This window comes from Oncorhynchus nerka, linkage group LG2 (genome assembly GCF_034236695.1).
Source record: "Oncorhynchus nerka isolate Pitt River linkage group LG2, Oner_Uvic_2.0, whole genome shotgun sequence".
Taxonomy (NCBI): domain Eukaryota; kingdom Metazoa; phylum Chordata; class Actinopteri; order Salmoniformes; family Salmonidae; genus Oncorhynchus; species Oncorhynchus nerka.
In genome coordinates, this window is record NC_088397.1 from 33,211,451 (window position 1) to 33,237,679 (window position 26,229).

The window sequence follows — 26,229 nt, forward strand, 5'->3', positions numbered from 1 at the left end:
AAATTGCCGTCCAAATAAATGCCTTAAAGAGTTCAAGTAACACACATCTCAACATCAACCTTTCAGAAGAGACTGTGAGGCCTTCATGGTCATATTGCTGCAAAGACCACTACTAAAGGATACCAATAATAATAACATAAACAGTAGACATTAGATCAAAGGACATTAGAACGACGGAAATCTGCCCTTTGGTCTGATGAGTCCAAATTTGAGATTTTTGGTTCCAACCGCTGTGTCTTTGTGAGAAGCACAGTAGGTGAACGAATGATCTACGCATTTGTGGTTTTCATCGTGAAGCATGGAGGAGGAGGTGTGATGGTACTTTGCTGGTGACAATGTCAGTGATTTATTTAGAATTCAAGGCACACTTAACCAGCATGGCTACCACAGCATTTTTCAGTGATACGCCATCCCATCTGGTTTGTGCTTAGTGGGACTATCATTTTGTTTTTCAACAGGACAATGACCCAACATACCTCCAGGCTGTGTAAGTGCTATTTGATCAAGAAGGAGAGTGATGGAGTGTTGCATCATGATGGCCTTGCCTCCACAATCACCCGACTTCAACCCAATTGAGATGGTTTGGGATGAGTTGGACAGCAGAGTGAAGGAAAAGCAACCAACAAGTGTTCAGCATATGTGGGAACTCCTTCAAGACTGTTGGAAAAGCATTCCAGGTGAAGCTGGTTGAGAGAATGCCAAGACTGTGCAAAGCGGTCATGAAGGCAAAGGGTGGCTACTTTGAAGAATTTCAAATACATTTTGATTTGTTTAACACTTTTTTGGTTACTACATGTTTCCATATGTGTTATTTCATAATTCGGATGTCTTCACTATTATTCTACAAAAATAGAGAAAATCCCTGGAATGAGTGGGTGTGTACAAACTTTTGACTGGTAATGTATATGTTTACAAAACATATATGGGGGATTGGAAATGATACAAACAATTACACTGATAGAAGCCACGATCTATCTGCAATATTAAAGCTGATCACCACCCTGAAAAAAGAAATGCCTACAAATAATAATTCACTTGATGACTTTTTTTCAAATTAAATGCATTTCCCACATAGATTCAACGTCACAATTAAGTTGACAAATTATGTTGAAACAACGTTGATTCAACCAGTTTGTGCCGAGTGGGTTACTTTGAGTTTTTCCTTCTCTCAGTCGGACACACTCTATAGTGATGGCGGCGGTGGACTGTCCCACCTCCATAGCCGGAAAGCGGGTGTCATGTTGCCGGGCGGATAATAGGACTCGCCTCATTGAGCAAGCTTATTGGATCTTCCTCACAACTATAAGTGGTGCTCTAAATTGAACGCAATCTGTGTTTTTTTTGTTGCCGTGTGGGTTCATTACATTAGGTGGGAATAGCTAGATAGCCGAGACAATATTGTGGGTGCTCATGCATAACCTGTGCTTATAGCTCGCGAGAGATCACATTTCAATCACTCCCGAAACGCTCTCAGGTGGCTCGCGTTCCTGGCTTCTCTGGGGCCTTGCTGAGAACAAATTAGGTCAATAAAAATGACAACCTTTTTGCTTTTTGGGCTACAAAACCCCAAGCTGGCGCTAATTGAAATCTTTAAATCACAGAAATAGTGTGAGCATATAGGAAATCAAAGGAGTGGTGGCAGCCAAACTGACCATCATTAAGTAGCTCTATAATGAGAATGGCATCAAACACAAGGAAACCATGTGTTTGATGTATTTGATACCATTCCACAAATTCTGCTCAAGCCATTACCAAGAGCCCGTCCTCCCCAATAAAGGTGACACCAACCTCCTGTGACCAACACAATAAATACAATTCCTTCTGAATCAGTAACTCAATTCTTACACGCCAGGTATGATTCTTTTTGTGTCAATAACTCAAAAGAGAACCTGAATTGAATCAGATCAGAGATTTCCACCACCATTGACAATCTAATCCCCGCCGCCGGAGACAGACGTTCCTGCTTTGTGAGAGACCAAGTGTCTCCGGACCGATAAGCGTTTCATTTTGCCTGTGGTCCTGGGGTGCGATTGTTTGGGAGCTGGCAACCCTGTGTCTGCGCTGTAACTGTGGAGTGTAAGGAAGGGAGAATGATTCTGTCTCACTAGGTGACTCTATTCTCACCCTGAGAGGAGCAACAATTCTGTATGCCACCGATCGATACACCCCAGTGCCTGGCCTAAGGGAGCCTTTACACTGTGGCTCTGTATAGGGCTTCTCATCCTTAACAACACTGCTGTATGGCTGCTATTGTAGAAGGGACCACTGTATATGGTCGGATAGGATTTTGAAATGTGCAAAACGAGAGCAGGTAGTCGTACTGTATGCTACACTAGTCTTCATAAGTCTGCTCTGAGATCAGGCCCGGCTGCTACTGTGAGAGGAAAAATATGTCTGGCTAGGTTATGTTTTAATGATTCTGATTTGTTGAGCTTGATCCTTCAGAGAACCAAGGTTACTTATATAACTGAGCGTTTTGGATATGATCGTCAAGGGGAGAGTAGGTTTGCTCTGCTAGCTAGGTGGCTAACTCTTCGTTCACCACTGCATATGACTGGATAGGTATTAGCTACAGTGGAAGCTGTAGCTACTCACCATTCACCACCACCTCAATGTCAACAAAGTCGATCTCGCCGCGGGCCTCCACTCGCGCCTCGCAGCGGTACACGCCCTCGTCCACCTTGGTCACCTTGTGGATCTGCAGGTTGTTGTTGGGCAGCACCTGGAACCTGCCTTCACAGGAGAGAGGGCAGAAGAGAAATAGAGGGTGGGTGGTGGTGGGGGGGGTGGAGAGATAGAGAGTTACAAGGGGAGCGATAGAGAGAGATATAGGGGGATGGAGCATGAGAAAGAAAGAAAGAAAGAAAGAAAGAAAGGTTGAAAGAGAGGGGTAGAGAGTTAGAAACAGACAGGAAATATGGAAAGAAAGAAAGGGAAAACGATAAAAAGGAAAGAGTGAAAGGAAGTCTCATGACTCCAGTCACATACTTGCTATCAAATAATATTTTCATAAACCTTTTCCACTTTTAGCTTTTTAAAATAAAGTTAGAAGTGAGATAAATACTTCAGTAATTAGGTCTGCAGTTCACAAAAAAGATTCCCATCCGGTATTGTTGTCACTGGCAGATAAGTGAGAACCCTATCTCTCTCTGTCAAGCGCAAAGGTATTTATAACCTTGTCCTGTAATTAGCATGGAATTAAAAAAACACACTGCTATCTCTACCTTTAATCATTACCGTACGGCAAGGGGAGATAGGCCTTCCCTTCGACGCACTTTGAAATTCAATTAACAAACCTGACTACATTCAAAGATTTCAAACAAATCCTTTTCCTAATCAGCCCAGGAAGTCTGTCTATGTGATGGGTGGATGAGGGGGAAAGTGTAGGAGGAGGAAAAGTAATGATTGGGTGACAGAGTATTGGTAAACAAGTCTGAACCTGCAAATTAACTTCTGTCCATCATGAACGAGCCATGAATGTTTCCAATAGTCGAAGATAGATTTAATTTCTTCTCCATTCTTTCTCAGCCCCAAGATGTGTTCCAATAATCTAAGATGCATTACTTCCCCTCTCCTATCTTTCTAGCCCCCCGACCGCGTTCTTGTCACGCCCTGATCTGTTTCACCTGTCCTTGTGCTGGTCTCCACCCCCTCCAGGTGTCGCCCATCTTCCCAGCTTATCCCCTGTTTTCTGTCGGTCTGTGTCAGTTCGTTTTGTTTGTTCAAGTCAGCCAGCGTTTTGTCTCAGCTCCTGCTTTTCCCCAGTCTCTCTTTATCCTTGCCCTCCTGGTTTTGACCCTTGTCTGTCCTGAATCTGACCCTGCCTGCCGTCCTGTACCTTTGCCCCACTACTCTGGATCGACCCCTGCCTGCCTTGACCTGTCGTTTGCCTGCCCCTGTTGTTGTAATAAACATTGTTACTTCAACACTGTCTGCACTTGGGTCTTACCTGAAACCTGATAGTTCTAATAGACTAAAACAACTTTCCCTTCTCCTTTCTAGGCCATAGGATGTGTTCCAATCGAAAACCCCGGTCTTTCCTTCTCCTTTCCTCTGTAGTTACAGGATGTGTTCCAATAGTATACGACACTTTGTTTCCTTTCCTTTTAGGAGCAATGATCTGAAAGAACTCAGTTAATGAAGAAAAAGTAAAGTAGAGAAATATGGTGGAATAATTTCCTGTGTTGTCACTTATAGTATCAGTGTTCAAGACAGATGGAATATCCCCTTCATATCCCCACATACTGTATGTCAACAACATAACCACACAAAAAAATAAGTGAAAAAATAATACAAAATAAATCAAGTAAAAATAAACAAATAAAAATAATACCATTCAGTAGCCATGAAGAAAGGAAGATGTGATTCCCATAGATCTCAACAGCATGGCAGCGAGCATCAGACCACCGACTGAGATTTGCATCCTCTCCTCTCCCTCTTCTAGGCAGACTCGTTAACATGTTTTATTGTCTAACAATATGTTTAATGAAATCACATGCTGTGGCTTTTTATTGTTAGAACTTGCTATTTATAGCATCAAACCCCTGACAGAATCTGGGGAATACATTTTTCACAACATTGGTTGGTTTACATCCCAAAAGGCACCCTTATTCCCTACATACTGCACTGTTTGAACAGTTCTACAGTAAGTGCATTTATTCAACTGATATGTCTCCAAACGGGGGGTGAAGCAATCTGTCACGTAAACTGAGTTCATGTCATGTTAAATATTTTGATGCGCTAGCAAACCGTTAATTGGATTCTGAAATCAAGGATAATGTAATTATCAGCTGCTTCATTAAAAGCAGAACTGTAAAATACCATTCAAAGAGTGGGCCCATAAAAAATAAATAAAACGTGGATCAAACGTATCCCAATGACATGTTCGCATGAAAAGTATTTCTATGTGGTCTGTACTGCTCAATAGATCACTTTTCAAGAGTCAAGTCATGTTGCTATTATGGTAGCTGCAGTATGCACTTTACAAAGTTAGGCTTTAATTGACCAACAAGCAAATAAGGTTTACCAGCACATCAACAGAGGCAGCATGTATCAAATGACCATACGCAGACTTACTGTAGTGCTCCTCTGTGATCTCCATGCTCTTGAAGCCCTTTTGGTAGAACCAAGAGACCGCGGGTGCCGGCGAGGCGATGACATCACACACCACCTCTGCCGCCTCGCCGTGGCGGAACTCCTGGGGGGACCTCACGTCGCGGAATGTCAGCTTCTCTGTCACATAGGAAATGAGGCAGCAGGAAGTGAAGTCACATTAGAGACACGTCTTTCCCGGGAGAGGGTTACGTCACAACATTTGCGCAAGTATACCATTTAGAATGCACGGCCAATACATTGCCTCAGTCTAAGTAGTAGGCCAGGGTGGACTTTGGAACAGAGCCCGAGTTTGGGAAACACTGCAGATGAGTAGAGATTAAACTCCATTCTATAGCACAAACTGTTTTGCATATTGTCTATGGTTCAACACCACTGAGACAACTCGGATTATGTGTGTGGTCCAAAATAGTCCCATAAACATTCCCACAAGACATGGAATGAATCCTCCCGCCCCAAAAGTTCTGTTTGTAATCAAATGATTGATTCAACTTGTGCCGGTTTAAAGCTGTGGCACCTGTCTGACAAGCCCTGGCAGGTGGTTGACAGATTTCACCTGGGGAAAGCTGACTTGGAACCTGCATTTATCTTCTCTTAGAAAACACTCCACCACCCTCTCAGAACCCGTAGTGCTGGCTAGTTCCGTCGACTTATCACACGGCGTATGTGTGTGTGGTGTATGGAGAGAGAAATTGAGTGCGTGTGTGTGGCACGTGGAGTGTGTAACACCACCGGGTTATCCACTGTGTGTGGCAAAATTAAAGTCTGCATAAATCACGTGCATGGCCCTATTTATTTCAGTCCCTTCCACTAGATCACTGCAACCTCGCACATTAGCATTTTGCAATGTGATTTATGTCAGGCGGCTCTCCAAAACGTGCTTTTCTCTGCTCGCCGCTCTTTAACGTGCCTTGCATCCTCCTGACTCTGAATGTGAGATTCAACCCTCATCTGCCGGTTTCATTCCACGGCACGTTTTAGAGCTGTTCGTGTATACATTTTGTTTTTCATTTTCTCAATCCATCGCTTGGTCTCTCTCTCTCTCTCCATCTCATTCCCTCACCCCTTCTCTTGTGCTCTGTCAGTCCCTTTAATTCCCCTACCCTCCTCTCTCTCCTTCTCTCACCACCTCACTCTCAAATTCACTCACCCCTCTCTCTCCAGCTTTCTCTCTCTCTCGCCATCCATTTAATTCCCTCACTTCCCCTCTCTCTCTCTCACCACCCCCCCCCCCTCTCCTTCCCCCCAGTTCTCTCCCTGGGATTCAAACACGTTGTTGTACTCGTTTTCATTTCCCGTATCCTTTGTCGTTACCCTGCTCGACAAGAAAATCAGTAAGAAAAACAAATCCTCTCGTGTAACAGTCTACCGCTCGCTTGGCACTGTCAAATTGGTAACACGGTGAGAATTTCTCTTCAGTCATTGCCCAACATAGCTGCAAGGGCAACTGTCAAAGTGGGGTGACAAGACAATTTTCTTGGAGCTCCCTCAGGTGGGACATCGACTGCCTCCACTGTCTCCTATCTGAAGTGGATCTCTGTTGGCCGGTGCTGGAAACTCTATACCTGTCAATTACTCAGCAATGCAGATAATTATAGTCTTTCATCCGTAAGCTATAATAAAGCTATAATTTGAGTTTGAATATGGATAGCTTTCGTCAGGTTGTGAGCGGTTCTGCACGAACGCATATAATAATGTCAAGACGTGTGCACGTGTGTGTGCGGAATGTCACGACTCACAAAATGGTCATGTACAGCACATTTAAAGTGGCTTCCATTTTTTTTTTTTGAACATGTGGTGTTTATCACAAGAAGATCATGTTGGGTAACGCCTCAGATGGGTGCTGGGTACTTTACACGCCTGCTCAAGCCCTTCAGGTGACTATCTGCATGTTACTTCTCATACTTACTGAACACACAGAGCTGAACGGTGGCTGACTGACGTTGTCATGGATACGGCTGCCAAGCTGTGGTGGTGCGTGAGAGAGGAGGTCAGAGGAGGTAGGGGGACTTGTGGAGCGGGTGAGAAAGGTAAGTGCACTCCAGAGGGGGGCGTGCGCACGTGTGTGTGTGGAGGCATGCCTGTGTGCATATGTACATACAAACACAGTACACACACACCACACCGGTGATCCAAATCAAGCGTCTGCGAGATGGCTACCAGCGGCAGAACTCCTCTGTGTATCACGTCCCATTAACGGCCACAGAAGATTCCCTCTCCCATACGATTAGAGCCTGCCTCCGTTGCCTACACACATTCAGTACTATCCATCACACACACCGCCAGACCCAGCGAACATTCATTACACTCTTTAATTAATGGGCAAGTGGGTACGGCGGTGCAATGGAATGTAAATATGGTGTATCTTTATGATCTAACAGGGGGGACGGTGATGTATTCAACTCATGTCTTTGTATGTCTGAAGGACCCTACAGAGGCTGGAATGGATACAGAGGGAATGCAGAGAATGTGGTGTGTGTGTGTGTTCTTCTCTGTTACATATGCATGCAAGTGACACTCACGGTACATCTCCAGCACCATGGTGGCCTCCTGTGTCTGTCCCTGGGCATCGGTGGTCTGGCAGCGGTAGATGCCCGCGTCCTCCACTACAGCATTGTAGATGGTCAGCCTGGAGCTGTCCTCCCCGGTGTGCAGGGCCACACGCTGGGATGACACGATGCGCTCCCCCTGGGGGTTAAACCACTCCAACTTCACCGGCTCACCGATCACTGGGGAGGGAGAGAGAACTGTATAAAGAACCAAGCCAAGCTGTAGAATCTAGAGCAGAATTTCCCAAACCTCCTCTTGAGTACCCCATCATTAGTTCCACTTTATATATCCATAACCACACCTGAAATAAATGGTAGCCTAATCAGCTCTTTTTAAAACATGGGAAAGTTATGCTTCTTTGAAATGTGTTATCCCACTTCGGGATAGCAGAAAATGCCATTGAAAGATTTTCACACTTTCTAGAGCATTGGTGCCCAGGACGTCGATCGCGTTCGACGGCGAACTTCTTTCTAGTAGACCTCATAAACGTTTTGAAAATGTATGGACATAAAAATATATTTTTGCAATTCACAGTGTTACCATCGAGTTTTTCTTAAAAATAATAAGGTCCACAGTTCTGAAGCACCGTAAGCTTTGCTCACAGGTTAGCGTCTTTCTTGAATATTATCGCACAGCCAAAATAACATTTGAAAAAACTGCTTGATTTACCTAAAATTGGACCAATTATAGTAGCTACATTTGTTTTCCAAACTGTCGCTACCATAGCAACCATCTGCAGTTAGTACGTTTCCGTTTCCACGCTAGTGTAGACCTACAACAGACCCGTCACAGAATATTATTTGTTGTTCCAGTGCTAGTAGTTTTTTAATGATTTTTTTTTAATGAAGTTGCAGTTACGTTTTTAATATGAGTGCTGGACCAAGCAGCAATAAACCGAAAATCTACCACTTTCACAGTGAGTGGGAGGAAGATAATTTCTTCACCTCAACAAATTCAAAATGTGTGTGTCTGATCTGCCATTCAAACGTTGCTAAGAAGGGAAATGTCGAGAGGCATTTCAAAACTGTTCACGGGAAATATGAAAGTGACTTTCCAGCTAAAAGTGAACTACAGAAGAGAAAAGTAAAAGAGTTGAAGTCTCAACTAGCTGCCCCCCCCCCCCCCAAAAAAATTGATATTTACAAAGCCAAGCTCAAAATCAAAGGCAGCCACGATTGCATCGTATCGGGTGAGTCGCACAAGCACAAGAAACTGTTCCAGGATGAAATGGTAAGAGAGGCCTTAGAGACAGCAGAGTCATTGTTTGATGATTTCAAAAGTAAAATCAGAAATCATTTCCACTATTTAAGAATGTTCAGCAATCCAGGAATATGTTTTCGTTTCAGTGTTCTCCATCTCCTCGAACCGAAGCTAATTGTATGGCTTTTTTTCTATCAATAATGTCAAATGAACAGCCATCCAGAAAGACTCATGTGAAGGGTGAAAGTACAGAGGGACTTCTTGATGCAGTTTTAAAGCCTTTAAGTCCTTTGTTCATATACTCAGAAGACTGTTATAAGCATGTTTTAACCACTCCTATGTACATGGTAGATTCGCAGACACTCAGCAAGAAGGTCTGATTTCAGTGTGTAGTGTTGTGATGCAAAAAGTCTAGCACAATGTATAGCACATAGAATTTAAAAGGAATTGTCAGACATAATTCATTCTAAAATCAGACAGTTTTTTTTTTTACATGGGCGATACATTGGAGATAATATGAGGCAAGTACTGGAAACAACAGAACGATGTAAAAAAAGAAAGAACTGGGAAACCAGGCCTGCTATTCATAGCGTACTTAGAAAAGGCTTTTGATAAAGTAGGGGAGGCAGGGTAGGCTAGTGGTTAGAGCGTTGGACTAGTAACCGGAAGGTTGCAAGTTCAAACCCCTGAGCTGACAAGGTACAAATCTGTCGTTCTGCCCCTGAACAGGCAGTTCAGGGGCACTGTTCCTAGGCTGTCATTGAAAATAAGAATTTCTTCTTAACTGACTTGCCTAGTTAAATAAAGGTAAAATAAATAAAAATAAATTTAAAAAAGTACAACTGGAGTTTATACACTGCTCAAAAAAATAAAGGGAACACTTAAACAACACAATGTAACTCCAAGTCAATCACACTTCTGTCCACTTAGGAAGCAACACTGATTGACAATAAATTCCACATTGTGCAAATGGAATAGACAACAGGTGGAAATTATAGGCAATTAGCAAGAAACCCCAATAAAGGAGTGGTTCTGCAGGTGATAACCACAGACCACTTCTCAGTTCCTATGCTTCCTGGCTGATGTTTTGGTCACTTTTGAATGCTGGCGGTAATTTCACTCTAGTGGTAGCATGGGACGGAGTCTACAACCCACACAAGTGGCTCAGGTAGTGCAGCACATCCAGGATGACACATCAATGCGAGCTGTGGCAAGAAGGTTTGCTGTGTCTGTCAGCGTAGTGTCCAGAGAATGGAGGCGCTACCAGGAGACAGGCCAGTACATCAGGGGACGTGGAGGAGGCCGTAGGAAGGCAACAACCCAGCAGCAGGACCGCTACCTCCGCCTTTGTGCAAGGAGGAGCAGGAGGAGCCCTGCAAAATGACCTCCAGCAGGCCACAAATGTGCATGTGTCTGCTCAAACGGTCAGAAACAGATTCCATGAGGGTGGTATGAGGGCCCGACGTCCACAGGTGTGGGTTGTGCTTACAGCCCAACACCGTGCAGGATGTTTGGCATTTGCCAGAGAACACCAAGATTGGCAAATTCGCCACTGGCGCCCTGTGCTCTTCACAGATGAAAGTAGGTTCACACTGAGCACATGTGACAGACGTGACAGAGTCTGGAGACGCCGTGGAGAACGTTCTGCTGCCTGCAACATCCTCCAGCATGACCGGTTTGGCGGTGGGTCAGACATGGTGTGGGGTCGCATTTCTTTGGAGGGCCGCACAGCCCTCCATGTGCTCGCCAGAGGTAGCCTGACTGCCATTAGGTACCGAGATGAGATCCTCAGACCCCTTGTGAGACCATATGCTGGTGCGGTTGGCCCTGGGTTCCTCCTAATGCAAGACAATGCTAGACCTCATGTGGCTGGAGTGTGTTAGCAGTTCCTGCAAGAGGAAGGCATTGATGCTATGGACTGGCCCGCCCGTTCCCCATACCTGAATCCAATTGAGCACATCTGGGACATCATGTCTCGCTCCATCCCCCAACGCCACGTTGCACCACAGACTGTCCAGGAGTTGGCGGCTGCTTTAGTCCAGGTCTGGGAAGAGATCCCTCAGGAGACCATCCGCTACCTCATCAGGAGCATGCCCAGGCGTTGAATGATGGGAAGTTTGAGCGCGCTCGATTTACGTCACATTATGTGACAGTGCTCAGTTTTTTGGCGGCATGAATCTTGTGAAAGCGGGAAAAATCCATAAATTAGCCGCGTCATTGTATAAACCGCGAGTTTCAAAGCGTGGGAAAAAAGTAGCGGCTTATAGTCCGGAAATTACGGTATTAAGAATATTTCATTCATTCAGATCTAGGACATGTTGTTTTAGTGTTCCCTTTATTTTTTTTGAGCAGTGTATATAAATGCCTGGAACATTTACATTTCGGAGAATCTCTTATAAAATGGGTTAAAAAAGGTGTAAAATAACAAATAATGGCTACATCTCAGAAAGTGTAAAACTGTCCACTATCGGCATATCTACAGTTGAAGTCGGAAGTGTACATACACTTAGGTTGGAGTCATTAATACTCGTTTTTCAACCAGTCCTCAAATTTCTTGTTACAAAACTATAGTTTTGGTAAGTCGGTTAGGACATCTACTTTGTGCATCACACAAGTAATTTCTCCAACAATTGTCTACAGACAGATTATTTCACTTATAATTCACTGTATCACAATTCCAGTGGGTCAGAAGTTTACATACACTAAGTTGACTGGGCCTTTAAACAGCTTGGAATATTCCAGAAAATGATGTCATGGCTTTAGAAGCTTCTGATAGGCTAATTGACATCATTTTAGTCAATTGGAGGTGTACCTGTTGATGCATTTCAAGGCCTACCTTCAAAGTCTGTGCCTCTTTGATTGACATCATGAGAAAATCTAAAGAAATCAGCCTCAGAAAGACCTCAGACATTGTTTTTGTAGACCTCCAAGTCTGGTTCATCCTTGGGAGAAATTTCAAAAAGCCTGAAGGTACCACGTTCATCTGTACAAACAATAGTACGCAAGTATAAACACCATGGGACCACGCAGCCATCATGCTGCTCAGAAAGGAGACGTGTTCTGTCTCCTAGAGATGCAAATCAATCCCAGAACAGCAGCAAAGGACCTTGTGAAGATGCTGGATAAAACAGGTACAAAAGTATCTATATCCACAGTAAAACAAGTTCTATATCGACATAACCTTAAAGGCCACTCAACAAGGAGAAGCCACTGCTCCAAAACAGCCATAAAAAAGGCAGACTACGCTTTGCAACTGCACAAAGATGGTACTTTTTGGAGAAATGTCCTCTGGTTTGATGAAACAAAAATAGAACTGTTTGGCCATAATGACCATTATGTTTGGAGGAAAAAGGGGGAGGCTTGCAAGCCGAAGGACACCATCCCAACCGTAAAAACACGGGGGTGGCAGCATCATGTTGTGGGGGTGCTTTGTTGCAGGAGGGACTGTTGCACTTCACAAAATAGATGGCATTATGAGGAAAGAAAATGACGTGGAAATATTGATGCAACATCTCAATATATCAGTCAGGAAGTTAAAGCTTGGTCGCAAATGGATCTTCAAAATAGACAATGACCCCAAGCATACTTCCCAAGTTTGGTAAAATGGCTTAAGGACAACAAAGTCAAGGTATTGGAGTGGCCCTCACAAAGCCCTGAGCTCAATCCTTTAGAAAATTTGTGGGCAGAACTGAAAAAGTGTGTGCGAACAAGGAGGCCTTACAAACCTGACTCAGTTACACCAGCACTTTCAGGAGGAACTTATTGTGGGAAGCTTGTGGAATGCTCCCTGAAACATTTGACCCAAGTTAACCAATTTAAAGGAAATGCTACCAAATACTAATTGAGTGTATGTAAACTTCAGACCCACTGGGAATGTGATAAAAGAAAGAAAATTTTAAATAAATTATTCTCTACTGTTATTCTGACATCTCACATTCTTAAAAACAAAGTGGTGATCCTCACTGACCTAAGACAGGACATTTTCCTCTGATTAAATGTTAGGAATTGTGAAAAACTGAGTTTAAATGTATTTGGGTAAGGTGTATGTAAACTTCTGACTTCAACTGTATTTACTATGGCCATCAAAAATGTTAGCTATTAAAATCAGATCCAACAATAATATCAAGGGGTTAGAAATACAGGGCTTAAAAACAAAGGTTTCATTGTACGCTGATGATTCATCTTCTTTTAAATCCACAACTTGGATCCCTCCACAGCCTCAGAGGATCTAGACTATTTTTCTAACCTCTGGATTACAACCAAATTATTATAAATGTACTATATTACATATTGGATCATAGAAAAATACTACTTTTACTTTACTGTGTAGTTCACCAATAAAAGGGTCTGATGGTGATGTAGAATAAAAAAATAAATGATCTCACTCCAATACATTTTAGTAGAAAGGTAGCAAAAATAGATAAGATCTTGCTGCCATGGAAAGGTAAAAACCTTTCTAATTGTGGAAAAATCACCATGATTAAGGCTTTAGTAATATCCTAGTTTACCTATTTGCTTATGGTCTGGACTACACTTGGCGAAAAGTTTTTTAATATATGAGAAAAAAATATTCAATTTGATTTGGAATGGCAAGGAAGACAAAATTAAATGGGCCTATTTTTATAATTAATATGAATTTGGGGGGCAGAAATGATTAAATATTAAAGCATTAGACCTCTCACTAAAGGCTTCAGTCATGCAAAAGTTATATATAAATCCAAACTGATTCTCTAGCAAGAACGTCTCAACCTATGTTCAAGAAAGGCCTTTTCCCCCCTTTATTCAGATTACAACCTCTCACTTTCAGTTATTTGAAAAGGAAATCATCTCCCAAGTATCGTAATTTTTAAAACAAGCCACAGAAGGTTGTGTGCAATTGCTCTCTCCACTGGCTTCCAGTTGAAGCTCGCATCCGCTACAAGACCATGGTGCTTGCCTACGGAGCTGTGAGGGGAACGGCACCTCACTACCTCCAGGCTCTGATCAGGCCCTACACCCAAACAAGGGCACTGCGTTCATCCACCTCTGGCCTGCTCGCCTCCCTACCACTGAGGAAGTACAGTTCCCGCTCAGCCCAGTCAAAACTGTTCGCTGCTCTGGCCCCCCAATGGTGGAACAAACTCCCTCACGACGCCAGGACAGCGGAGTCAATCACCACCTTCCGGAGACACCTGAAACCCCACCTCTTTAAGGAATACCTAGGATAGGATAAAGTAATCCTTCTCACCCCCCTTAAAAGACCTAGATGCACTATTGTAAAGTGGCTGTTCCACTGGATGTCATAAGGTGAATGCACCAATTTGTAAGTCGCTCTGGATAAGAGCGTCTGCTAAATGACTTAAATGTAAATGTAAATGTAATTTCAATTTAATCCACCAAAAAAGAAAGAAAGAACAAATAATACAACAAATATTGTGGTTAAACTCAAATATACTAAATACTAACTGATAAAATATGTATAATCTTTGTAAATGATATCATAGTACGACTGGTGGAGTTGTCAAAACGTGCAGCTAACCATAATTACAACCAACTAATTGCAGCATAACCATAAATATGGAAGAGGAAAGTAGAAGGGGGAAAAGTAAGGAACTTGTCTGTCGGCTCTGCATTAAAGTCCATGATTGGTTAAAGAAAATTGTGAGAAATAAAAAAAAAGTATACCAGTTTCATTTAAGTTTCATTTCAGGACACAAATATTGGCAGCCGTGCCATATATTTTGACGTACCAATACCATGGCACATGGTTTATGAACTGATATGCAAAACCATGCTGGATTCAAAACTTATTAAACAGAATTCTTGCAACCAACAGAATGTTATTTACATGGGGGATACAACCTTCCCAGCTCTGCAGATTTAGCTGCGGAGAGGCAGAATCATTAGATACTTTATTTTGGTACTGTCCATATGTAGCTTGTTTTTGGTCACAGATCCAGGAATGGCTGAAGAATTGCAACATTTACCTGGAGCTAACCCTGCAGATAGCACAACTAGAGGAAGGACAAGAGTTAAAAACAAACATCATAAAACTATTGTAAAAAAAAAATGTATAAAGTATGTATAAGCTGGATATACAGGCATAAGCGTTGCTGTTTACTAGTTTGCTCCAATTGTGGGAGGGGTGGTAGGGTTGGAAAGTAATAAAATAAATATATAAAAAAGATGTGTATGAACACTGTCGTTCAAAAGTTTGGGGTCACTTAGAAATGTCCTTGTTTTTAAAAGAAAAGGACATTTTTGTCCATTAAAATAACATCAAATTGATCAGAAATACAGTGTAGACATGTTTAAGGTTGGAAATGACTACTGTAGCTGGAAACGACTGAATTGTAATGGAATATCTACATAGACGTAGAGAGGACCATTATCAGCAACCATCACTCCTGTGTTCCAACGGAACGATGTGTTAGCTAATCCAAGTGTATCATTATAAAAGGCCAATTGATCATTAGAAAACACTCTTGTAATTATGTTAGCATAGCTGAAAAATGTTGTGCTGATAAAGAAGCAATTAAAACTGGCCTTGTTTAGACAAGTTAAGTATCTGGAGTGTTAGCATTTGTGGGTTCGATTACAGGTTCAAAATCGCCAGAAACAAAGGACTTTCTTCTGAAACTCGTCAGTCTATTCTTGTTCTGAGAAATGAAGTCTACTCCATGCGAGAAATTGCCAATAAATTGAAGATCTTGTACAACGCTGTGTACTACTCCCTTCATCGAACAGCGCAAACTGGCTCTAACCAGAATAGAAAGAGGAATGAGAGGCTGCGGTACACAACCAAGCAAGAGGACAAATACATTAGAGTGTACAGTTTGACAAGTCCTCAACTGGCTGCTTCATTAAATAGTACCCACAAAACACCAGTCTCAACGTCAACAGTGAAGAGGTGACTCCGGGATGCTGGCCTCTGTCCAGTCTGTGTTCTTTTGCCCATCTTAAATATTTTATTGACCAGTCAGATGTGTTTTTTTCTTCGCAACTCTGCCTCTGACACTACCTGGTATAAAGGTCCTGGATGGCAGGAAGATCGGCCCAGTACATAACTGGGGCCATACGCACTACCCTCTGTAGTGCCTTGCGGTCGGAGGCCGAGCAGTTGCCATACCAGGCAGTGATGCAACCAGTTAGGATGCTCTCGCCGGTGGAGCTGTTGAACTGTTTGAGAATCTAACCAAATGTCAAATCTTTTCAGTCTCCTGAGGGGGAATAGGTTTTGTTTAGCCCTCTTCACAACTGTCTTGGTGCTCTTGGAAAATGTTAGTTTGTTGGTGATGTTGACACCAAGGAACTTGAAGCTCTCAACCTGCTCCACTACAGCCCTGTCGATGAGAATGGGAATGGGGGCCTGCTCGGTCCTCCTTTTCCTGTAGTCCACAATCATCTCCTTTGTCTGGATTACGTTGAGGGAGAGGTTGTTGTCCTGGCACTGGTCTCTGACCTCCTCCCTATAAGCTGTCTCGTCGTTGTTGGTGATCAGGCCTACCAATGTTCTGTCATCGGCAAACTTAATGATGGTGCCTGGCCATGCAGTCATGAGTGAACAGGGAGTACAGGAGGGGACTGAGCACACAACCCTGAGGGATCCCTGTGTTGAGGATCAGCGTGGTGGATGTGTTGTTACCTACCCTTACCACCAGGGGGCGGATGTGGGTCTAGGGTTTCTGGGATACTGGTGTTGACGTGATCCATGACCAGCCTTTCAAAGCACTTCATGTTACAGATGTGAGTGCTATGGGTTGGTAGTCATTTAGGCAGGTTACCTTAGTGTTCTTGGGCACAAGGACTATGGTGGTCTGCTTGAAACATGTTGGTATTACAGACTCAGACAGGGAGAGGTTGAAAATGTCAGTGAAGACACTTGAAAGTTGGGCAATGCATGCTCAGGGTGCACGTCCTGGCAATCTGTCTGGCCCTGCAGCCTTGTGAATGTTGATCTGTTTCAAGGTCTTACTCACATAAGCTAGAGAGCGTGGTCACACCGTAATGCGGATCAGCTGATGCTCTCATGCATGCTTCAGTGTTACTTGCCTAGAAGAGAGCATAAGTAATTCAGCTCGTCTTGTAGGCTCGTGTCACTGGGCAGCATGCAGCTGTGCTTCCCTTTGTAGTCTGTAATAATTTGGAAGCCTTGCCACATCCAATCAGCGTCAGAGCCAGTGTAGTACGATTCAATCTTAGTCCTGTATTGACACTATGCCTGTTTGATGGTTCGTCAGAGGGTGAATTTTGGCCCATTCCTCCTGACAGAGCTGGTGCAACTGAGCAACTGAGTTGTAAGCATCCTTGCTCACACATGCTTTTTCAGTTCTGCCCACAAATGTTCTATAGGTTGGAATGCTGTTCTTTGGCTTGGAAGCCTACCCATTTTTCATTCAAACATAACGATGGTCATTATGGCCAAACAGTTCTATTCTTGTTTCATCAGACTAGAGGACATTTCTCCAAATAGTACGATCTTCGTCCCCATGTACAGTTGCAAACCATAGCCTGGCTTTTTTTAATGGCGGTTTTGGAGCCGTGGCTTCTTCCTTGCTGAGCGGCCTTTCATGTTGGGTCGATATAGGACTCATTTTACTGTGGATATAGATACTTTTGTACCCGTTCCCTCAAACATCTTCACAATGTCCTTTGCTGTTGTTGGGTATTGATTTGCACCAAAGTACGTTAATCTCTAAGAGACCGAACGAGTCTCCTTCCTGAGCGGTATGACGGCTGCGTGGTCCCATGGTGTTAATACTTGCGAACTATTGTTTGTACAGATGAACATGGCACCTTCAGGCATTTGGAAATTGCTCCCAAGGATGAACCAAACTTGTGGAGGTTTTGCTTTTCCCATGATGTCAAGCAAAGAGGCACTGAGTTTGAAGGTAGGCCTTGAAATACATCCACAGGTACACCTCCAATTGACTCAAATGATGTCAATTAGCCTTATCAGAAGCTTCTAAAGCCATGACATCATTTTGTGGAATTTTCCAAGCTGTTTAAAAGGCATAGTCAACTTATTGTATGTAAACTTCTGACCAAGTGGAATTGTGATACAGTGAATTATAAATTAAATAATCTTGTCTATAAACAATTGTTGGAAAAATGACTTGCGTCATGCACAAAGTAGATGTCCTAACCGACATGCCAAAACTATAGTTTGTTAACAAGACATGTGTGGAGTGGTTGAAAAACGAGTTTCAACGACTCCAACCTAAGTGTATGTGAACTTCCGACTTCAACTGTACATGTACAGATTACCTTAAGTATGCTGTACCCCGCACACTGACTCGGTACCGTTTGCTCCTGTATATAGCCTTGTTATTGTTATTCTTATTGTGTTACTTTTTATTATTACTTTTTATTTTAGTCTACTTGGTAAATATGTTCCTCTTCTTGAACTGCACTGTTGGATAAGGGCTTGTAAGGAAGCATTTCACGGTAAAGTCTACACATTGTTGTATTCGGCGCGTGTGACAAATAACATTTGATTTAATTTGGTTTGATTCGACTTATAGTTGACCGCGGCAGCTCTAGCAGGGGAACATTTTTATGAACTGACTTGTTGCGAAGGTGGCATCCTATGAGGGTGCTACGTTGAAAGTCACTAAGCTCTTCAGTAAGGCCATTCTACTGCCCATGTTTGTCAAGGAGATTGCATGGCGGTGTGCTTGATTTTATACACCTGTTAGCAACAGGTGTGGCTGAAATATCGGAATCCACTAATTTTAAGGGGTGTACACATACTTTTGTATACAGTCGAGGCCAAATTTTTTGAGAATAACACAAATATTAATGTCCACAAAGTTTGCTGCTTCAGTGTCTTTAGATATTTGTCAGATGTTGCTTTGGAATACTGAAGTATAATTATTTTATTGAAAATTGACAATTACATGAAGTTGATGCAAAGAGTCAATATTTGCAGTGTTGATCCTTCTTTTTCAAGACCTCTGCAATCCGCCCTGGCATGCTGTCAATTAACTTCTGGGCCACATCCTGACTGATGGCAGCCCATTCTTGCATAATCAATGCTTGGAGGTTGTCAGAATTTGTGGGTTTTTGTTTGTCCACCCGCCTCTTGAGGATTGACCACAAGTTTTCAATGGGATTAAGGTCTGGGGAGTTTCCTGGCCATGGACCCAAAATATCTATGTTTTGTTCCCGAACAACTTAGTTATCACTTTTGCCTTATGGCAAGGTGCTCCATCATGCTGGAAAAGCCATCATTCGTCACCAAACTGTTCCTGGAAGGTTGAGAGAAGTTGCTCTTGGAGGATGTGTTGGTACCATTCTTTATTCATGGCTGTGTTCTTTGGCATAATTGTGAGTGAGCCCACTCCCTTGGCTGAGAAGCAACCCCACAAATGAATGGTCTCAGGGTGCTTTACTGTTGGCATGACACAGGACTGATGGTAGCGCTCACCTTTTCTTCTCCGGACAAGCTTTTTTTCCCGGATGCCCCAAACAATCGGAAAGGGGATTCATCAGAGAAAATGACTTTGCCCCAGTCCTCAGCAGTCCAATCCCTGTACCTTTTGCAGAATATCAGTCTGTCACTGATGTTTTTCCTGGAGAGAAGAGTCTTCTTTGCTGCCCTTCTTGACACCATGCCATCCTCCAAAAGTCTTTGCCTCACTGTGTGTGCAGATGCACTCACACCTGCCTGCTGCCATTCCTGAGCAAGTTATGTACTGGTGGTGCCCCGATCCCGCAGCTGAATCAACTTTAGGAGACGGTCCTGGCGCTTGCTGGACTTTCTTGGGCGCCCTTAAGCCTTCTTCACAACAATTGAACCGCTCTCCTTGAAGTTCTTGATAATCCGATAAATGGTTGATTTAGGTGCAATCTTACTGGCAGCAATATCCTTGCCTGTGAAGCGCTTTTTGTACAAAGCAATGATGACGGCACGTGTTTCCTTGCAGGTAACCATTGTTTGACAGAGGAAGAACAATTATTCCAAGCACCACCCTCCTTTTGAAGCTTCCAGTCTGTTATTTGAACTCAATCAGCATGACAGAGTGATCTCCAGCCTTGTCCTCGTCAACACTCACACCTGTGTTAAAGAGAGAATCACTGACATGTCAGCTGGTCCTTTTGTGGCAGGGCTGAATTGCAGTGGAAATGTTTTTTTTTTGTGATTCAGTTAATTTTGCATGGCAAAGAGGGACTTTGCAATTAATTGCAATTCATCTAATCACTCTTCATAACATTCTGGAGTATAGGCAAATTGCCATCATGCAAACTGAGGCAACAGACTTTGTGAAAATTAATATTTGTGTCATTCTCAAAACTTTTGGCCACGACTGTATATAGTGCTTGTGTGTGTAGTGTGATATCACATATAGCAAAAAGGGAAGGCATGTAAGGATGAGGATATCAGTACAACAACAACCATTTCTGACAGTGGGTCAGATGTGACAATGTTTTCCCTTAATTTCTATGTAAATCTGTCAAAACCCATGAGCTACCATTTCCATACACATAGCCTCATCTGGCAATATATATTCATACGTATTCACTGACCTGCGAAGTGGCATAACTTTTTATATATTAGTGAATTACATACAACTATCAAGATATCAGTATTTAAATTGCCATCTAACAGTAAACATTAAAGCTTCACTGTGTAACTATGTCTGTATAAGTGTTTATGGACACCCCCTCTGGCAATATCTTTTCTAGATTTGGCACATCAACATCCACCCTGAAACTTTGTGGCTGTATTAGCCAGTATAGCCCATATTGTGTCTGTGGTAACTAGTGACAACCCAAGTCCGGAAATTTGAGACCAGATTGAAGACAACTCGATTCCATTTTAGTAACAATGTGTTCAGAAAAAGTAATAACAATATTGTTATACACCGGCTATAATTCTCGTTTTTATATTGTAATAACAAATACTCACGTTAGCAATGTCAAGGAGTCGTGGCTAGACGGTTGTGGAGAGGCTGGCTGAGATGAAGGTAAGTAAATCAGGCTAAACAGGCTAAATTGCAAGAGCTGTCCTTTGAAGAAACGGGTGAGTTGGTGGAGCTGGCCGCTTCCCCGTCTACCTGGATGTATTTTTTTTACATCACAATCAGTTGTGTTGTTACAAGGTACGGTTGGTATACAGAAGATAGCTCTATTTGGAAAAATACCATGTCCATAATATGTCAAGAACAGCTCAAATGAGTGCAGTCGCAAAAACCATCAAGTGCTATGATGAAACTGTCTCTCACGAGGACCGCCACAGGAAAAGAAGACCCAGAGTTACCTCTGCTGCAGAGGATAAATTCATTAGAGTTAACTGCACCTCAGATTGCAGCCCAAATAAATGCTTCACCGAGTTCAAGTAACAGACACATCTCAACATCAACTGTTCAGAGGAGACTGCGTGAAATCAGGCCTTCGTGGTCAGACTGCTGCAAAGAAACCACTACTAAAGGACACCAATAATAAGAAGAGACTTGCTTGGGACAAGAAACATGAGCAATGGACATTAGACCGGTGGAAATCTGTCCCATGGTCTGTTGAGTCCAAATTTGAGATTTTTGGTTTCAACCGCAGTGTCTTTGCGGGACGCAGAGTAGGATGATCCCCATGAGTGTATTTCCCACCATGAAGCATAGAGTAGGAGGGGTGATGGTGTGGGGTGGTTTTGCTGGTGACACTGTCAGCGATTTACTTAGAAGTCAAAGCACACTTAACCAGCATGGCTACTGCAGCATTCTGCAGTGATACGCCATCCCATCTGGTTTGAGCTTAGCGGGACTATTATTTGTTTTTCAACAGGACAATGACCCAAAACACACCTCCAGGCTGTGTAAGGGCTATTTGACCAAGAAGTAGAGTGATGGAGTGCTGCTTCAGATGACCTGGCTTCCGAAATTGACATGACCACATCTCAATTGAGATGGTTTGGGTTAAACAGAGTGAAGAAAAAGCAGCCAAAACAAAAAGTGCTCAGCATATTTGGGAACTCCTTCAAGACTGTTGGAAAAGTATTCCTCATGAAGCTGGTTGAGGGAATACCAAGAGTGTGCAAAGCTGTCATAGGGGCAAAGGGTGGCTACTTTGTCGAATCTAAAATATACACTGCTCAAAAAAATTAAGGGAACACTTAAACACAATGTAACTCCAAGTCAATCACACTTCTGTGAAATCAAACTGTCCACTTAGGAAGCAACACTGATTGACAATAAATTTCACATGCTGTTGTGCAAATGGAATAGACAACAGGTGGAAATTATAGGTCATTAGCAAGACACCCCCAATAAAGGAGTGGTTCTGCAGGTGATAACCACAGACCACTTCTCAGTTCCTATGCTTCCTGGCTGATATTTTGGTCACTTTTGAATGCTGGCGGTGCTTTCAGGAGACGTGGAGGAGGCCGTAGGAGGGCAACAACCCAGCAGCAGGACCGCTACCTCCTCCTTTGTGCAAGGAGGAGCAGGAGGAGCACTTCCAGAGCCCTGCAAAATGACCTACAGTAGGCCACAAATGTGCATGTGTCTGCTCAAACGGTCAGAAACAGACTCCATGAGGGTGGTATGAGGGCCCGACGTCCACAGGTGGGGGTTGTGCTTACAGCCTAACACCGTGCAGGACATTTGGCATTTGCCAGAGAACACAAAGATTGGCAAATTCGCCACTGGCGCCCTGTGCTCTTCACAGATGAAAGCAGGTTCACACTGAGAACGTGACAGACTCCAAATCCAGACTTCCATGGGTTGATAAATTTGATTTCCATTGATCATTTTTCTGTGATTTTGTTGTCAGCACATTCAACTATGTAAAGAAAAAAAGTATTTAATAAGAATATTTCATTCATTCAGATCTAGGATGTGTTATTTTAGTGTTCCCTTTATTTTTATTGAGCAGTGTAGTTTGATTTGTTTAACACTTTTTTGGTTAACAAATGATTCCATGTGTTATTTCATAGTTTGTGTCTTTATTATCCTACAACGTAGAAAATAGTAAATAGAAAGAAAAACCCTTGTCCAAACTTTTGACTGGTACTGTCGATGTAATCCTTTTCAGTTTTCAATGCCTAGACCATTCAACGTTGAGACTTAATATTGCAGTCTCTTTTAGCTGAAAGATATTATATTTCGTGAGTTTTTTTCCCATAGAATTTCATTACTATCTGTGCTTAACTGTCGTTAACATACTGAGGGCACAAAACATTAAGGACACCTTCCTAACATTCCTTCCCCCCCCCCTTTGCCCTCTGAACAGCCTCAATTCGATTGGGTCATGGACTCGACAAGGTGTCCAGCATTCCACTGTGATGCTGGCCCATGTTGATTCCATGCTTCCCAGTTGTTTCAAGTTGGCTGGATGTCCTTTGGGTGGTGGTGGACCGTTCTTGATACATATGGGAAACTGTTGAACATGGAAAAACTCTGCGGTGTTGCAGTTCTTGACACCAACCGGTGCACCTGGCACCGCGTTCAAAGGCACTCAAACCTTTCTTCTTGACCATTCACCCTCTGAAGGGCACACAATTAATCTCTCAAGGCTTAAAAATCCTTCTTTAACCGGTCCCCTCCCCTTCATCCACACTGATTTGAAGTGGATTTAACAAGTGACGTCATTAAAGGGTCATAGCTTTCACCTGGATTCACCTGTTCAGTCTGTCATAGAAAGAGCAGGTGTTCTTAATGTTTTGTATACTCAGTGTATGTTGAAAATATAACATCAATAACATTGATCTTTTTCACAACCGATAAGGTCAACTTACACGTACATGTTGTCCTTCGCGTTCTCCACGGCTGGACGGTGGTTACAAAGGTTATAGTCAAGTGCTGTCAGTAGGGTTCCAGTGTCATAGACTGGAGGAGCGAAAGCAAACCATTTTTTTAAATTTCCCCTTTATTTAACCAGGTAGGCCAGTTGAGAACAAGTTCTCATTGACAACTGCGACCTGGCCAAGATAAAGCAAAGCAGTGCGACACAAACAACACAGTTACACATGGAATAAACAAAACATACATGTGATTCTAGAAGGATTACAGCTCAGATCTAGACCTAGATAAGGGTTGGCCTACTCCAGTCCTCAGGGGCCTGATTAGTGTCACACTTTTGCCTCGGCCCCGGGGTTACACACCTGACTCCAATAATCAACAAATCATTATCCTCATTTTAGAATGCAATTAGTTTAAATCGGCTGTGTTTGCTTGGGATGGGGGAAGGTATGACAGCACTACGACCCCAGCGGACTGGAGTTGCCAATCCCTGACCTGGATAGACAACAAATCAAACCTGCCCCATCAATCCTAATCTGGATTACGATTATACCATTTGACATTCTGCAATGGCAGAATTGCCTTTGATGACCATCAGTCTTAGATTTCCAGGGTAAATACATACAGTTTAGGATGAAGGGGGTAAGTATTTTTTTCACCATTGGATAAGAAGGTCATTTGGCAGAATGTTTCCAATCATTCAAAATTAATTTCATTTTACAGTTTTATACACTCAATACATGTGTATCTTTTGGGCTAGGTTTGTCTACATCTCAACCACACAGCTCAAATGGGGAATAGCAGTAATCTGTGTGTGTGTAACGTCTGCTTCCAACTCACACACGTAGATCCACTGAACGCAGCTCACTTTCCAGATCCCAATCACCCAAATTCTGATCACCCTTTCACACACCTGTATGTCATTATCACACACCATTTAGTTCAGTTCTTCACACCCCATCATTGTGAGGTATTGTTTGTTTTTGACACACACTTCTCTTTGGAGCGCTGTGTTTCCTGTAACGTAATCCTCCCATGTATGACAGTTTTTGCCTGCCTCACTAACGATGCCTTTTGCCTATTCCCTGCCTGTACCTTTGCCTACTGGATTTCCTGTTACTCACCTATTAGCTGATCTCACGGACAATGTTACTAGCCTTTTCCCTGCCTGTACTGTTACCCCTTTTGGAGCCCTGTGTATGACCTGCAGCCTGCCCCTGGACCCATCTACAGACCTCCTCCTGTGGTCCTTTACATGAAACACCTGCTGCACCCTGCGCTTGAAACCAGCTCTCTGTCTCCCTCGTGTTCATTACACTGTGCAGTAGGCTAATATTGGGATAGTACATATGTAATCAATACTCAAAGCAAATCCTAGGTAGTTAATTTTCCTAAACAGCATAGCTACATTAATGCCTAAATTCTGCTCCAATACTTGACAATGACAGGGCTGGAGTTGATGTCGATTTATTCCTTTCATGACTGAAAAATATTATTTCAGGTTCAAAGCTTTGACATCATGTAATGAAGCCCAGTTCAGATCCAACAGCTGACATGAGACAAGACATACTAGCCAGTTTTTGAAGAAAACTTGAGCGTGTATAACTAGTCACCACAGATTCTCAATTGGATTGAGGTCTGGGCTTTGACTAGGCCATTCCAAGACATTTAAATGTTTCTCTTTAAACCACTCAAGTGTTGCTTTAGCAGTATGCTTAGGGTCATTGTCCTACTGGTGAACCTCCGTCCCAGTCTGACATTTCTGGACATTTCCCTTAATAATTTCCCTGTATTTAGCGCCATCCATCATTCCTTCAATTCTGACCAGTTTCCCAGTCCCTGCCGATGAATAACATCCCCATAGCTGCCACCACCATGCTTCACTATGGGGATGGTGTTCTCGGGCTGGCTGATGAGAGGTGATGGGTTTGCACCAGACATAGCGTTTTCCTTGACGGCCAAACAGCTCAATTTTAGTCTCATCTGACCAGAGTACCTTCTTCCATATGTTTGGGGAGTCTCCCACATGCCTTTTGGAGAACACCAAACGTGTTTGCAGGTTTTCTTTTTTAAGCAATGGCTTTTTTTCTGGCCACTCTTCTGTAAAGCCCAGCACTGTGAAGTGTAGGCTTAAAGTGGTCCTATAGACAGATACTCCAAACTCCGCTGTGGAGCTTTGCAGCACCTTCAGGGTTATCTTTGGTCTCTTTGTTGCCTCTCTGATTAATGCCCTCCTTGCCTGGTCCGTGATTTTTGGTGGGCGGCCCTCTCTTGGCAAGTTTGTTGTGGTGCATATTCTTTACATTTTTTAATAATTGGTTTAATGGTGCTCCGTGGGATGTTCAAAGTTTCAGATATTTTTTTATAACACAACCCACTACTTCCCCACTACTTTGTTCCTGACCTGTTTGGAGAGCTCCTCGGTCTTCATGATGCTACTTGCTTGGTGTTGCCCCTAGCTTTGTGGTGTGGCAGACTCTCGGGCCTTTCAGAACAGGTTTATATATATATACTGAGATCATGTGACAGATCATATTGCACACAGGTGGACTTAACTAATGATGTGACTTCTGAAGGTAATTGGTTGCACCAGATCTTATTTAGGGGCTTCATAGCAAAGGGGGTGAATTCATATGCATGCACCACTTTTCTG

General features: G+C 43.0%; 1 protein-coding gene across 2 annotated transcripts in view; it reads right to left on the reverse strand.

Moving 5' to 3' along the window:
* Window positions 1-26,229, reverse strand: part of LOC115134555 (neural cell adhesion molecule 2) — a 408,204-nt gene that overhangs the window by 81,339 nt on the left and 300,636 nt on the right. For both annotated transcript variants that reach the window (XM_029668680.2, XM_029668660.2), the window contains exons 3-5: window positions 7,635-7,841; window positions 5,077-5,232; window positions 2,596-2,733 (exon numbers count right to left, since the gene is read on the reverse strand). In XM_029668680.2, the coding sequence (XP_029524540.1) occupies window positions 2,596-2,733; window positions 5,077-5,232; window positions 7,635-7,841 (501 nt within the window). The remainder of the gene's footprint in view (window positions 1-2,595; window positions 2,734-5,076; window positions 5,233-7,634; window positions 7,842-26,229) is intronic.